The 16,366-nt window shown below is 45.0% G+C and overlaps 1 protein-coding gene across 2 annotated transcripts in view; it reads right to left on the minus strand.

The window, feature by feature from the left end:
* Positions 1-16,366, minus strand: part of WDR59 (WD repeat domain 59) — a 116,126-nt gene that overhangs the window by 73,845 nt on the left and 25,915 nt on the right. For both annotated transcript variants that reach the window (XM_023202440.1, XM_023202439.2), the window contains exons 3-6: positions 8,997-9,132; positions 3,961-4,046; positions 1,930-2,010; positions 250-287 (exon numbers count right to left, since the gene is read on the minus strand). In XM_023202440.1, coding sequence (XP_023058208.1) covers positions 250-287; positions 1,930-2,010; positions 3,961-4,046; positions 8,997-9,132 — 341 coding nt within the window. The remainder of the gene's footprint in view (positions 1-249; positions 288-1,929; positions 2,011-3,960; positions 4,047-8,996; positions 9,133-16,366) is intronic.

The raw sequence follows: 16,366 nt of genomic DNA on the forward strand, positions 1-16,366 counted from the left end.
GCTCTTGTCCTTGGACTCTGAAATGAGGTCCTGCTCCACACCCAACTAACTGTGACTTCTGGGAGCAGCCTAAAGTGAGCCTCTTGCAACAACATGGGACTCACGATTCCACTCGGCCACGGCACAGCCCAGGGAGGGGCAGTCAGAGAGGAAGATGGAAAGGAATAGGAAGGAACAGGAAAGAACTGGAAGGAAGAAAATGAAGACAAACTGAGGTGCACGGGCGAGGTGGGAGAAGCATACACTCACCAACAGCAGATAGTGCAACAGTAGGTTTCCTTGTGTCTCTGAAATATGAAAATAAAAAATCAAATCCCCAATTTATATGCCACCACCCACCTGGTATTTTTCACCCTTTGTACACAATTCTTCGCTTTCCTTTCAGCCGGAACTTGGAGTAGGTAGATCCGCCGTGAGGGCCTTAAAAAGAGGTGTAAAGAGAGACCTGCTGGCCAGGCGCAGTGGCTCATGCCAGCACTTCGGGAGGCTGAGGTGGGTGCATCACCTGAGGTCAGAGTTCAAAACCAGCCTGACCAACATGGTGACACCCTGTCTCTACTAAAAATACCAAAATTAGCCAAGTGTGGCAGGCACCTAAAATCCCAGCTACTCGGGAGGCCGAAGCAGGAAAATTGTTTGAACCAGGGAGGCAGAGGTTGCAGTGAGCCAAGATCGCGCCATTGCACTCCAGCCAGGAGGATAAGAGCAAAACTCTGTCTAAAAAAAAAAAAAAGAAAAGAAAAGAAAAGGAAAGAAAGAGGAAGGAAGGAAGGAAGGAAGGAAGGAAGGAAGGAAGGAAGGAAGGAAGGAAGGAAGGAAGGAAGGAAGGAAGGGAGAGAAAAAAGCAAGAAAACAAACTACAGGCCATGTACAATGGCTCACACCTGTAATCCCAACACTTTGGGAGACGAAGGTGGAAGGACTGCTTGAGGCCAGGAGTTTGAGATCAGCCTGACAACACAGCAAGACTCTGTCTCTACAAAAAAAAACTAAAAAATAAAAATTAGGCCAGGCGCGGTGGCTCATGCCTGTAATCCCAGCACTTTGGGAGGCTGAGGCAGGCGGATCACGAGGTCAGGAGATTGAGACCATCCTGGCTAACACAGTGAAACCCCGTCTCTACTAAAAACACACAAAAAAATTAGCCGGGCATGGTGGCGGGCACCTGTAGCCCAGCTACTTGGGAAGCTGAGGCAGGAGAATGGTGTGAACCCGGGAGGCAGAGCTGGCAGTGAGCCGAGATCGCGCCACTGCACTCCAGCCTGGGTGACAGAGCGAGACTCCATCTCAAAATACATACATACATACATACATACATACATACATAAATACATAAATATTGGCTGGGCATGGTGCCAAGTGCCTGTGGTCCCAGGTACTCAAGAGGCTGAAGTGAGAGGATCACTTGAGCCCAGGGTTTCAAGACTGTACTGAGCTGAGATGACACCACAGTGCTCCAGCCTGGGTGACAGAGTAAGACCATGTCTCAAAAAAAAAAAAAAAAAAAGAAAGGAAAGAAAGAGAGGAAGGAAGGAAAGACAGGAGGGAAGGGGGTAAGGATGAAAATGAGGGAGGGAAGGAGGGAGGGAGGGCGGGAAGGAGGGAGGGAGGGCGGGAAGGAAGGAGGGAGGGAGGGCGGGAAGGAAGGAGGGAGGGAGGGCGGGAAGGAAGGAAGGAAGGAAGGAAGGAAGGAAGGAAGGAAGGAAGGAAGTCTAACTAAGGAGAGTTCTCCTTAAGGTCTTACCTAGAGAGGTCCTAGCTCTCTTCTCAATCCCCCTACAACTGTGTCTTTCACTCCCAAATAATATATTTGCACTCAAATCCTTGCCTCGAGGTATTGAGGGGAAACCAAACTAAGACACTTGATCTCTAAAACAAAGGTCCCAAATCACCCCCAACCAAGTGGTTATGCCTCCTAATTGTTCTTACTTGATATCCCAAATGTAGATGTAGGTATCCACAGAGCTGGTAACCAGGAGGTCAGGCTCAAACACTGCCCAGTCCAAGTCGCTGGGACACAAAGAATAAACAGAACAAAGAAAAGAAAAACATTTCAGAGTCCAGGTCCGAAGCACTAGCACATCGAGTCTCCAGTGGCTTCAGAATGTCATTGTTAATGGGCTTCTTAATGTGGTTTAGGCTGAGAATCTCCAAAGTTTCTTGGTAACGAACATGAGTTTGGAAGGAAACTGTCAGGTCCTTCGCCCTGTAGTTGCCAGCTATACTATCATCTGCTCCCAGAAAAGAAATGGAGTGCTTCAACTTAAAACATTCTCTCAGGGCCGAGCGTGGTGGCTCACGACTGTAATCCCAGCACTTTGGGAGTCCAAAGTGGGCTATCACTTGAGGTCAGGAGTTCAAGACCAGCCTGGCCAATATGGTGAAACCCCGTCTCTACTAATAATACAAAAATTAGCCAGGCATGGTGGTGCACACCTGTAATCCCAGCTACTCAGGAGGCTGAGGCAGGAGAATCTTTAGAACCTGGGAGGCAGATGTTGCAGTGAGCCGAAATTGCACCACTGTACTCCAGCCTGGGTAACAAGAGTGAAACTCCATTTCAAAACACACAAACAAACAAAACACCTTTTTCTCTCTAATAAACAGACAAAACAAAGGAAAAACACACAAAGCAATCTTTGCATTATCATTTTCTAAATCAAATTCCACCACAGGTACCTAGGGTAAACTCAACATCCTTAAGCAGCAGCACACCATCACACTGCCATGCAGCACCCACAGGCAGCCAGAGGCCTGTGGTGTTCCCTACCCGTGCTCTGCTTCCTAGACAGGCAGCGAATCCACAGAACATTCCACCTGACCCAAGTGTCTCACCTTTCCCAGCATTTCCAGGTCAGCTTAGCCCAGAAACAGTGACACAGGGAAAGAGTGGATCAAGGAAGACTCAAAACCAACTGGAAGCCTTGACTGGGAGGCGGCTGTGCCCTTAGGTAATGAACTGTGATGCAGGAGCTCTGTTACCACTGTCACCAGAGAGCAAGCCAAGGGCCACTCCGTGACATCTCCATGTCCTCCCAGGCACCACTGACCATGAACTGGGGGATTCTGCTGCTCCCCTCCTGTGACAAAAATCAGCTCTAGGCCAGGCACGGTGGTTCACGCCTGTAATCCCAACACTTTGGGAGGCCAAGGCAGGTGGGTCACTTCAGGTCAGGAGTTCAAGACTAGCCTGGCCAACGTGATAAAACCCTGTCTCTACTAAAAAAAAATACAAAAATTAGCCAGGCGTGGTAGAGCACACCTGTAATCCCAGCTACTCGGAAGGCTGAGGCAAGAGAATCGCTTGAACCCATGAAGCAGTGGTTGCAGTGAGCCAAGATCGCACCATTGCACTCCAGCCTGGGCGACAGAGTGAGACTTCGTCTCAAAAAAAAAAAAAAGTCAGGTGCGGTGGCTCAAGCCTGTAATCCCAGCACTTTGGGAGGCCGAGACGGGAGGATCACAAGGTCAGGAGATCGAGACCACGGTGAAACCCCGTCTCTACTAAAAATACACAAAATTAGCCGGGCGCTGTTGCAGGCGCCTGTAGTCCCAGCTACTCGGGAGGCTGAGGCAGGAGAATGGCGGGAACCCGGGAGGCGGAGCTTGCGGTGAGCCGAGATCGTGCCACTGCACTCCAGCCAGGGGAACAGAGCGAGACTCCGTCTCAAAAAAAAAAAAAAAATCAGCTCTAATCCTTTACCCTGAACTGGACTCTATCTGTCCGGGATGTGGTCTGGGATGGGGGTCAACAGCTACGCGATGGTGCTTTCTAAATGCGAGCTGTTCCTCACTGTGTTCTTCACCATCATCTTAGTGAATGCTAACAACCCGCTGACCACCCGGGGCCTGTGTAACACAGACGGTCAAGCCATGCAAGGAGGATGGCATCATCATTTCGTTCCCAGGGGACTGTGACAAAGCAAGACAGCCAAGGAGCTGCAGAGGACTGGTGCCTACCTGATGACACGAGTGTGGCCTTGTAAGGTTGTGCCAACTTCCCCACTGCCGTCTTTCCACTTGTAAAGGTCCACCCGTTGGTTGCTCTGAAAAGAAGGGAAAGAAGGTCGCAGGCAAGTACGTTGGTATATATGCTCTTGCCCCAATCAGCTTAAGGCAGAGAAGAGGAAGCCAGGGATCTCACGCATGGCAGAGATCCTTCAGGCTGAACTTTTCTTTGAAGAGCCATCAGGAATAAGTACAATTAACATTAGCTTGAGCTAACTTCAGCTCAGTATGTAGGTCTGTGAATCTCAAAATGGAAAGGCAGGACTATCTTAAGAGACACATCTTGAACAGTCACAGCTGAACTGAAGGTGCAGAAACACTTCTGCACATGAGCTTCATGGGCCAGGAAAATGTCCCGGCCACTAAAGGAACCTCCTTCCTCTGAAGGTCACACTCGTCTCCCCAGCTGCTGGTACACTGGATGTCTCCAGCTCACCCTTCCATGATCAAATGGCCAGAGTCCACCCACCACAGGTTGTTTTGTTTGTTTGTTTGTTTTGTTTTTTTTTCTTGAGATGGGATCTATATTGCCCACACTTTTCTAGAACTCCTGGGCTCAAACAATCCCCTTGCCTCAGAGGCCAGGATAGCTGGAATAAGGTGTGAGGCGTGAAGACTGGGCCATCACAACTGGGTCCTATGACACTTTAAAAACAGAGGTGCATAAGAGAGAAAAAAGAGGCTGGGCGTGGTGGCTCATGCCTGTAATCCCAGCACTTTAAGAAGCTGAGGCAGGAGGACTGCTTGAGCCTAGGAATTCAAGACCAGTCTGGGCAACATAGCCAAATCACATCTCTACAAAAAAAATTAGAAATTAGCCAGTCATGGTGGTGCATGCCTGTGGTCTCAGCTACTTGAGAGGCTGAGGTGGGAGGATCGCTTGAGCCTGGGAGGTCGAGGCTACAGTAAGCTGTGATTGTGCCACTGTATTCCAGCCTGGGTGACCCCATCTCAAAAAAAAAAGAAAAGAAAGAAAGAAAAGAAGAAAGACCATCAAGAGGGTGTCCTAGAAGGCAAAATTATTTAACACTCCTTGAAATATGCCTGTATTTAATTTTGTAAAGGGTTAAGCAGAAAGTGACAGGGAAAATGGACCAGAAGAAACCACAGCTACAATAGAAAAATAACTTCCATCAAAGTACATTTCACTTAAATATATAACAAAACAGCAAAGGTTCCCTACATACCATGAGTTTACGAAACACACTGAAAGTGATGAAGATTACTAATAGGCTGAGAACAATGGCAGGCCACTTAATAATTTTTGAAATGATATATATGTAATAGCCTGATTGTCATTTTAGCTCAGAGATAGACAGATGCATAAAATTCTGAGATTTTTATCCTGAAATACCAGTTTCCAAATTGAAAAAGGTAAGATTCTTGTGAAAAGGTTAGGATTCAAAATAGCTTCCAATGGGAACAGGAATGAAAAGAAAAGTCCCCTCATCTTCTGATAATATTCCCTGCCGTTTCTGGAGGGAATATTTCTGCTAGTGCCAGTGCACCTTAACGCATCTGGCCTCTGTCCTCCCCCAGCACACGCCACAGTGGGTATCATCACCCACATTATAGATGAGGCAAGCAAGGCTCAGAAAATTGTGGGGCCTCTCAAGATAAAAGATAGGATGTTAAAACTAGGACTTGACCTCAGATTTCCCTAACTAAAGCTTTCTCAAAAGGTTTTCTTCCAGCCAGGGGCAGTGGCTCACGCCTGTAATTCCAGCACTTTGGGAAGCTGAGGCAGGCGGATCACTTGAGGTCAGGAGTTAGAGACCAGCCTGGCCAACATGGTGAAAGCCCGTCTCTATTTAAAAATACAAAAATTGGCCCGGCGCGGTGGCTCAAGCCTGTAATCCCAGCACTTTGGGAGGCCGAGACAGGCGGATCACGAGGTCAGGAGATTGAGACCATCCTGGCTAACCCGGTGAAACCCTGTCTCTATTTAAAAAAAAAAAAACTAGCCGGGCGAGGTGGCAGGCACCTGCACTCCCAGCTACTCGGGAGGCTGAGGCAGGAGAATGGCGTAAACCCGGGAGGCGGAGCTTGCAGTGAGCTGAGATCCGGCCACTGCACTCCAGCCTGGGCGACAAAGCAAGACTCCGTCTCAACAACAACAAAAAATAAATAAATAAATAAATAATACAAAAATTAGCCAGGTGTGGAGGAACGTGCCTATAGTCCCAGCTACTTGGGAGGCTGAGGCACGAGAATTCTTTGAACCTGGGAGGCGGAGGCTGCAATGAACTGAGATGGCACCACTGCACTCCAGCCTGGGCAACAGAGCGAGACTCTGTCTCCAAAAAAAAAAAAGTTGCCTTCCAACCAAGAATAAAAGAAAAGAAAAGATAAACTTCATTAAAATTAAAGCTTTTGTGCATCAAAGAACACTGTCAAGAATGTAAAAAGACAACCAACAAAAGCGGAGAAAACATTTGCAAATCATAAATCTGATAAAGGTCTAATATCCAGAATATATAAAGAACTCCTACAATTCAACAGCAAAAATGCAAACAACCCAATTTTAAAAAGGGCAGAGACCTTGAATAGACATTTCTCAAAAAATAATGACATATGCATGGCCAATAAGATACTCAACATCCTTAGTCACTGGGGAAATGTACATTAAAACCACAAGAAGGCCGGGTGCAGTGGCACACACCTGTAATCCCAGCACTTTGGGAGGCTGAGGTGGGTGGATCACCTGAGGTCGGGAATTTGAGACCAGCCTGACCAACAAGGAGAAACCCTGTCTCTACTAAAAATACAAAATTAGCCAGGCATGGTGGTACATGCCTGTAATCCCAGCTACTCGGGAGGCTGAGGCAGGAGAATCACTTGAACCCGGGAGGTGGAGGTTATGGTGAGCCGAGATTGCACCACTGCACTCCAGCCTGGGCAACAAGAGTGGAACTCCAGCTCAAAACAAACAAACAAACATAGTAAAGTACCACTTCACGCCTTCACATCCACTAGGATGGCTACAATTTTTTAAAAATACAAAAAATAAATTTTGGAGAAGATGTGGAAAAATTGGAACTCTGTGCATTGCTGATGGGAGTTTAAAAGGTTTAGCAACTGTGAAAATAGTTTGGTGGTTCCCTCCAAAAGTTCAACACAGAATTACCATATGACCCTGCAATTCCACTCTTAGGTGTATACCCAAAAGAAGTGAAAACAAGTACATCCACACATATGTTCATGCCAGCTCTAGTCAATAGCCAGTCAAATGTCCTCTGATGGATGGACAGATAGATAAACAATTACACAATGGAATATTATTCACTCATAAAAAGGAATGAAGTTCTGATAACCTGCTATAACACGGATGAACTTCAAAACACTATGCTAAGTAAAAGAAGACACAAAAGGCCACTTATTTTGTGATCTCATGTCTATGAAAGATCCAGAATAGATCAATCCGTTGAGACAGAGCACAGACTGGTGGTTGCTGTGAGTTGCAAGGGAGGGAGAAATGGGGAGAAACTGCTTAATGAGTAAAGGGTTTTACCCTGGAGGGACAGAAATGCTTGGGAATTGGATAGAGGTGGTGATTATACAACACTGTGAACGCAGTGAAGGATATTGAATTGTTCACTTTAAAATGATTAATTGCGAAAGAACAAATTTAAAAAAGGCTGTCTTTGTTAGCACTCCCGAACAAATGCAGTGTTAATCCACTGAGTACAACTACTGAGGCGTCAGTCTAAACCAAAGGTTCCCAATCAGAGGTTATTTCGCTTCCCAGAGGACATCTGACAGTGTCTGGAGACATTTTTGACTGTTGTAACAAGGGGAGGGGAGGATACTACTGAGATCTAGTAGGTAGGGAGGGCCAGGGATGCTGCTGAACTTCCTACAATGCACAGGACAGCCCCCACCACAAAGAGTGACCTAACAAGCCAGTAGTGCCAAGGTTAAAAAATCCTGGACTAGATGATCAGGGGCTGAGGGTGAGAGGGGAATAAGGGTCCCGAGGTATAAATCAACTAAAAGAGCTCCTTCTATCACCCAGGAGAGAGGCTGAGAGTAGAAAGGCAGGAAGACTATCCCTTTCTCTTTCAGAATAGCCCTGAAAATCAGCGCAACCTCAGACATCCACAGTTAAAGGCAGATCCTATTTTGGAAACAGCTTGGGAAGGGCGGCTTTCTGTTCCTTCTCAAGCTGACAAAGTTGCTCTTCTTTCTTTGCTCAGATGCTTTCCTTCCGCAGACTGCCTTTCCTGACAAGAACAGACTGAGACAGGCTGTACAGTGGTCCTGCCCCTGGTGAATCAGAAGGATTCCTTTAAATACTCTCCTGCCAGCCCAATGCAAAAAGAGCAAAAAGTTTAGATCTCTCATTATTCTAGAATACAATGTGACACAGAATCTGGAGAAAGATGCCAGAGAGGTTCTAGTCCAGAATCCTTTTGTATAAAGAAAAGATTTTTGTATTAGAAAACCTAACAAAACTTATACATGTTTTCCCAAGAAAAAAAAGTCATACAGAAACAGGCACATAAAATTTGATGGGGTTAATGAAATCTAATGATTCCCAATCAAGGAAGAATCCTTTCCTTTGAATGGAAGGGTAGGGGAAGTCTTCTGATCCCTCTGAAAGCAACGAAGGTCAACTCCACACCAGCTCCCCAGTTACCCTCCTTAGAATGTCTTTCAAAGTCATCTGCCATTTGGCCGCTGGCTAGTTACATTGCTGCTGATGAAACAGGTTCTCACCACTCACAGAAATGGATGCATCTGCCTGTTTCCTTTTCAAAATCTGGATTCAGTCCCTAGAAATACAAGGCCTGACACCGATGGGACCAGCGAGCATTCCCACATATATTTAATCTGTAACTTGCCTCTGTCTTTCTTTCAGAACCATCCAAACCTCTTTTCCAACTGAGCAATGAGGACTGCACTCTCTTCTCTACACAGGACATAGATCTGCCAGCCCCAGATGACACATTTAACAGCATTCTCCTGTATTCCTTAAATAAGCTCACCGAAGCTGCAAAATAGTGTGCAAAGCTGTCATGAGGATTCCACTGCACAGCTCCAATGTCCCATTTGCTCTGGCGAGAGATCTTTCGGTGACCTTCGAAAGGGGCATCCAGATTGACGATGTACAAGAATCTGCGGCTAGAGACCAACATCAACATTATAACAGTATAAAAGCCCGACATCATTAGCATTAAGATAGAAAAGCACAATTGGAATTGCATACAATTTGCAAGCAGTGCTCCAAAAACCCAAACACATATGGCATTTATTTACTCTGAAAGGCAAAGAAGCGACAAGAGTAACTCAAGGTGGCTGTCACACAAAGGGAAGAAGTGTCCCTGTGACAGTCCTACCTCCAGAGATGGCCTTCCCTACCACATCCATCTATGAGAGTCTGGCCTCCTCCCCTGGATTCATCTCCAACTCTCCCAGCCTTTCCTAATTCCTCAGCCAGGGTTAATTACTAAATTAGTTAATTCCACATGACTCCCATTGCAAAGTTTGCATTTTGACCACAGCATTTATCTTGTAGCAGGACTACTAATTTAAGGCTCTTGTCCTGAGTCAACTAAGTGTTCAAAGAATGAACCATGTCTCGAATATCTTTTTTTTTTTTTTTTTTTTTGAGACAGAGTCTCGCTCTGTCACCCAGGCTGGAGTACAGTGGTACGATGTCGGCTCACTGCAACCTCCACTTTCCAAGTTCAAGCGATTCTCCTGCCTCAGCCTCCTGAGTATCTGGGTTTACAGGCACCGGCCATCACACCTAGCTAATTTTTGTATTTTGTGTAGAGACGGAGTTTCAGCATGTTGGCCAGGCTGATCTCGAACTTCTGACCTCAGGTGATCCACCCGCCTCAGCCTCCCAAAGTGCTGGGATTACAGGCATGAGCCACCGTGCCCGGCCGTCTTGAATATCTTTGTATGCTTCACATCACTAGGCACAGTGCTCTGCACTCAACAAATGTGAGTTAAATTAAACATATCACTTATTATTAAGCCAAAATCCTGTAGAAGCAGAAAATCTCAAAATTCCCTGTACTACTCGCTGGTCAAGAAAACTAAACTAAATCTATCAGGAGGGTTAACAATAACAACAAAAAGGAATAACAATTAAAATAACATATGAAGTGCCAGTAATGTTCAAGGTGCCAATCAACACAAAGGATCTGAAAACAGGGAGGTCCTGCATTCACCTATTTTCTTTTTAAGTAAAATATCCTTGGTGTGTCAATCAACATCTCTGCAGCCATCAGCTATTGATTCTTTGCTAGAGACCACTCCAAGCCCCTGGAGTTCAATGAGAATAGGCAAGCTCAAAAATGAAGAAAAAGATTAATCATCCCTGCTCAGAAGAGCCAGGAAATGGCATACAAAACTCTAGGTGGTAGCAGAAACTCTGAGTAGAGATGATGGAGGGAGAAGAAGAAAAGTCAGGGGAATACACAATTTCACAGAATTTCCAGGACTTCTAAGAAAGTGCAGAACAAAGATCACATAGAATCTCTGGCCTCCTCCAAAGGAATCACCTGATCCCGCAATGGCTGGCTGGCATCGTCCCATCAGAACAACAGGACAAGCTTAGTAATCATACATGTGAGGTGTGTATCAATAGCGGGGTGCAGAGACCTTAAGGGCAAATGTACAAAGGCAGAAAGTGTGCACTTCAGGGTGAACACGCCTGATGGAACACAGGTGTTTATCTTCATTTTCCCCAATGCTCCACTACAATAAGAGTAAAGAAAGACAAAAAACCTCCAAAGACAAAGAAAATGAGACAGAAATGAAAAGCAAGTGGACAAACGGTAATCGATCTAAAGAAAGCTAAATAGGTTGGGCATGGTGACTCACAACTGTATTCTCAGCACTTTGAGAGCCAAGGTGGGTGGATCGCTTCAGGTCAGAAGTTGGAGACCAGCCTGGCCAACATGGTGAAACCCCGTCTCTACTAAAAATACTAAAAATTTAGCTAGACATGGTGGCAGGCACCTGTAATCCCAGCTACTCAGGAGGTTGAGACAGGAGAATTGCTTGAACCTGGGAAGCAGAGGTTGCAGTGAGCTGAGATCACGCCACTGCACTCCAGCCTGCGAGATCGGTTGAGACTCTATCTTGGAAAAAAAAAAAAAAAAACAAGCTAAATAGAGCCAAAGTGCGTGCAGAGAGAAGAGAGTGCGAAGCAAGCTGCTTCCCCACAACTGGAGGCTTTAGTCGCAAGACAAGGGCAAGGGGTAGGGCTAGAAGACAACAAGCAGAACAAAAGTAGGAGAGCTGTTTGAAAGAGCACTAAGGAGGCCGGGCACAGTGGCTCACGCCTGTAATCCCAGCACTGTGGGAGGCCAAGACAGGTGGATCACATGAGGTCAGGAGTTCGAGACCAGCCCGATCAACATGGAGAAATCCTTGGCTAATAAAAAATTAGCCAAGCACGGCAGTGCATGCCTGTAATCCCAGCTACTTGGGAGACTGAGGCAGGAGGATCGCTTGAACCTGGGAGGCAGAGGTTGCGGTGAGCCGAGATCCCACCATTGCACTCCAGCCTGGGCAACAAGAGCAAAACTCTGTCTCAAAAAAAAAAAAAGAAAAGAAAAAAAACCACTAAGGAGAGGGTTATGTGCAACCCATCCAGGCAGGTAGTTGCCTCAGTGGAGAGTGGGTGCTGTTCTCCCCTAGAGCAGCCGCAGACCTGGGAAGTGGGAAGTGCTGCACTAAATCATTCCTCTCTCTACGTGGCACTCACAAGTCTGCCTTCTACTCCTCACATAGAGACTTCTTAGAAGAAAATGACCAGCCCAGGAAAAAACAAAAGCAAGCAAACAACAACAAAACCCTGGAGATAATGACATTTGGACATTCACTAACAGGGCCTGGCTCCCACCTGATCTCCTCCACCATCTACCCACTTAAAGAGAGATGCCAATCGCTCTTTAACATTAGCAGCCAATGATCTCAACGACTGGAGGAAACCGGAAGGATAGAGACTAACACAACGGAAAGGAAAAAAGCCTTCATGGCTGGACACAGCAGCTCACACTGGAACTCCTAGTGCTACAGGCAGAAGGATCGCTTGAGGCCCGGAGTTAAGACCAGCCTGGGCAACCTGGCAAGACCCTCTCTGCATAAAAAAAAAAAAATTATAATAAAATAAAATAAAATTAGCCAGGAGTGGTGACATGTGCCTATAGTCCCAGTTACGGAGAAGGCTGAGACGGGAGGATTGCTTGCCCAGCAATTCAAGGCTGCAGTGAGCCACGATTGCGCCACTGCGCTCCAGCCTAGGTGACAAAACAGAAAAAGAAAAGTAAAGAAAACACTCCTCCTTTGCCTCCCCACTGCCCTCCAAAGTAACAACAATAACAAAAAAAAAAAAGAGAGAGAGAGAGAAGGAGGAAGAAAAGAAGGAATTCAAAGGAAACAGCGATAAATGCAGAAGAGAAAAAATCTTGGAACCAATACTCTCCAAGAGTTAAGAGACAATATAAATAATAATAAATATTAAAACAATAGTTGAAATTTTTTGAAAATTAAAATAGTTGAAATTTTTTTAAAAATCTGACAGTAGTGTTAGAAGCTAAAGTTTAGGCCGGGCGCCGTGGCTCACGCCTGTAATCCTAGCACTTTGGGAGGCTGAGGCAGGTGGATTGCTTGAGCTCAGGGGTTTGAGACCAGCCTGGGCAAAACGGTGAAACCCCGTCTCACTAAAACACAAAAAAGTTAACTGGGCATGGCAGCGTGCGCCTGTAATCCCAGTTACTTGGGAGGCTGAGGCAGCAGAATTGCTTGAACCTGGGAGGCGGAGGTTGCAGTGAGCCGACATCGCGCCACTGCACTCCAGCCTGGGCAGCGGAGCAAAACTCCATCTCAAAAAAAAAAGAAGCTAAAGTTTAAAACTGACAACAAGGCCAGAAGAAAAGTCATACAAGATATCCAACAATGACTACTAGTAGGAAATCCAACAAGAAAGAATGAGAAGAGAAAAAGAGGTCAGGCACAGTGGTTCACAGCACTTTGGGAGACTGAGGTGGGTAGGTCACCCGAGGTCAGGAGTTTGATATCGGCCTGGCCAACATGGCAAAACCCTGTCTCTACTAAAACTACAAAAATTAGCTGGGTGTGGTGGCACTCACCTGTAATCCCAGCTACTTGGGAGGCTGAGGCATGAGAATCGCTTGAACCCAGGAGGCAGAGGTAGTTGCAGTGAACCAACTTTTCATCACTGCACTCCAACCTTGGTGACAGAGCAAGACTCCGTCACCAAAAAAAAAAAAAAGAAAGAAAGAAAATGGGAAAATAAAAGGCAGAAAATGATCAAAGACATAATACAGAAACATTTCTCTAAACTAAAGGATTCAGATTTCCAGATTTGAAGGGCCTTTCAAGGTGCTAAAAAAAAAACTTCCGTATCTTAATCAGAATGGTGATTACATGAGTGTATATATTTGTAAATTTTAGCTATTTACTTAAGTTTACCACACTTCATACAATTTACTACACATATTGTAAAATTCAACATAAGAAAAAGTCAGGTGCATGGCTCACGTCTATAATCCCAGCACTCTGGGAGGCCAAGGCAGGAGGATCACTTGAGCACAGGAACTCAAGATCAGCCTGGGCAACATAGGGACATCCTGTCTCTATGGAAAAAAAAAAAAAAAAATTAGCCAGGCAGGTATAGTGGTACATGCTGGCAGTCCCAGCAGTTCGGAGACTGAGGTGGAAGGATCACTTGAGCCCTGGAAGTCGAGACTGCAGTGAGCCGTGATGTGCATTCCAGCCTAGGCAACAGAGTGAAACATTCTCTCAAAACAACAACAAAAAGAAACCCAATATAAGAAAATGAAAGTTCTAGGTCTTTCAAGAATCACCTGTCTTCCACAATGTCTTCCACAATGGTTGAACTAGTTTACATTCCCACCAACAGTGTAAAAGCATTCCTATTTCTCCACAACCTTGCCAGCATCTGTTGTTTCTTGGCTTTTTAATAATTGACCCTTTGGTGAGAGATGGTATCTCATTGTGGTTTTGATTTGCAGTTCTCTAATGATCAGCAATGATGAGCTTTTTTTCATATGTCTCTTGGCTGCATAAATGTCTTCTTTTGAGAGGTGTCCTTTGCCCACTTTTTAATGTTTTTTTTTTTTTTTCTTGTACATTTGTTTAAGTTCCTTGCAGATTCTGGATATTAGACCTTTGTCAGATGGATAGGTTGCAAGAATTTTCTCCCATTCTGTAGGCTGTCTGTTCACTCTGATGATAGTTTCTTTTGCTACGGAGAAGTTCTTTAGTTTAATTAGATCCCATTTGTCAATTTTTGCTTTTGTTGCGATTGCTTTTTGTGTTTTTGTCATAAAATCTTTGCCCATGCCTATGTCTTGAATGGTACTGCCTAGATTTTCTTCTAGGGTTTTTATAGTTTTGGATTTCACATTTAAGTCTTTAATCCATCTTTTTTTTTTTTTTTTTTTTTTGAGACGGAGTCTCGCTCTGTCGCCCGGGCTGGAGTGCAGTGGCCGGATCTCAGCTCACTGCAAGCTCCGCCTCCCGGGTTTACGCCATTCTCCTGCCTCAGCCTCCCGAGTAGCTGGGACTACAGGCGCCCACCACCTCGCCCGGCTAGTTTTTTTTTTTTTGTATTTTTTTAGTAGAGATGGGGTTTCACCATGTTAGCCAGGATGGTCTCGATCTCCTGACCTCGTGATCTGCCTGTCTCGGCCTCCCAAAGTGCTGGGATTACAGGCTTGAGCCACCAAGCCTGGCCCTAATCCATCTTGAGTTTATTTTTTTATAAGGTGTAAGGAAGGGGTCCAGTTTCCATTTTCTGCATATGACTAGCCAGTTCTTCCAGCACCACTTGTTAAATAGGGAATCCTTTCCCCATTGATTGTTTTTGTCAGGTTTATCGAAGATCAGATGGTTGTAGATGTGCAGTCTTATTTCTGATATCTCTATTCTGTTCCATTGGTCTATGTGTCTGTTATGTACCAGTACCATGCTGTTTTAGTTACTGCAGGCTTGTAGGATAGTTTGAAGTCAGGTAATGTGATACCTCCAGCTTTGTTCTTTTTGTTTAGGATTTTCTTGGCTATACAGGCTCTTTTTGGCTTCCATATGAATTTTATACTTTTTTCTAATTCTGTGAAGAATGTCAGTGGTAGTTTAATGGGAACAGCACTGAATCTATAAATTACTTTGGGAGGTATGGCCATTTTCATAATATTGATTCTTCCTATCCATGAGCATGGAATGTTTTTCTATTTGTTTCTGTCCTTTCTGATTTCCTTGTACAGTGGTTTACAGTTCTCCTTGAAGAGGTCTTTCACTTCCCTTGTTAGCGGTATTCCTAGGTATTTTATTCTCTTTGTAACAATTGTGAATGGGAGTTCATTCATGATTTGGCTCTCTGCTTGCCTATTGTTGTTGTATAGGAATGCTTGTGATTTTTGCACACTGATTTTGTATCCTGAAATTTTGCTAAAGTTGCTTATCAACTTAAGAAACTTTGGGGCTGAGACAATGGAGTTTCCTAGATATAGGATCATGTCATCTGCAAACAGGGACAGTTTGACTTCCTCTTTTTCTATTTATTTTTTCTTTTTTTCTCTCTCTCTTCCTATTTGAATATTCATTATTTCTTTCTCTTGCCTGATTGCCCTGGCCAGAACTTTCAATACTATGTTGAATAGGAGTGGTGAGAGATTCCTGAAAGATCTAGAGGCAGAAATACCATTTGACTCAGCAATCCCATTATTGGGTATGTACCCAGAGGAATCTAAATCATTCTATTATAAAGATATGGCCGGGCACGGTGGCTCACTACTAGCACTTTGGGAGGCTGAGGAGCGTGGACTGCCTGAGTTCAGGAGTTCAAGACCAGCCTGGGCAACATGGTGAAACCCCGTTTCTACTAAAATACAAAAAATTAGCCAAGCATGGCAGCATGAACCTGTAGTCCCAGCTACTCGGAAGGCTGAGGCAGGAGAATTGCTTGAACCTGGGAGGCAGAAGTTGTAGTGAGCCAACATCATGCCACTGCCCTCCAGCCTGGGTGACAGAGTGAGACTCCATCTCCAAAAAAAAATACAAATAAAAATAAAGATACATGCATGTATATGTTCAGTGAAGCACTATTCATGATAGCAAAGACATGGAATCAACCCAAATGCCCACCAGTGATAGACTGGATAAAGAAAATGTGGTACATATACATCATGGAGTACTATGTACCCATAAAAAGGAATGAGATCATGTCCTTTGCAGGGACATGGATGGAGCTGGAAGCCATTATCCTTAGCAAACTAACACAAGAACAGAAAACCAAATACCACATGTTCTCACTTATAAGTGTGAGCTGAACAGTGAGAACACATGGACA

Source organism: Piliocolobus tephrosceles, chromosome 17, assembly GCF_002776525.5.
Source record: "Piliocolobus tephrosceles isolate RC106 chromosome 17, ASM277652v3, whole genome shotgun sequence".
Lineage (NCBI taxonomy): Eukaryota > Metazoa > Chordata > Mammalia > Primates > Cercopithecidae > Piliocolobus > Piliocolobus tephrosceles.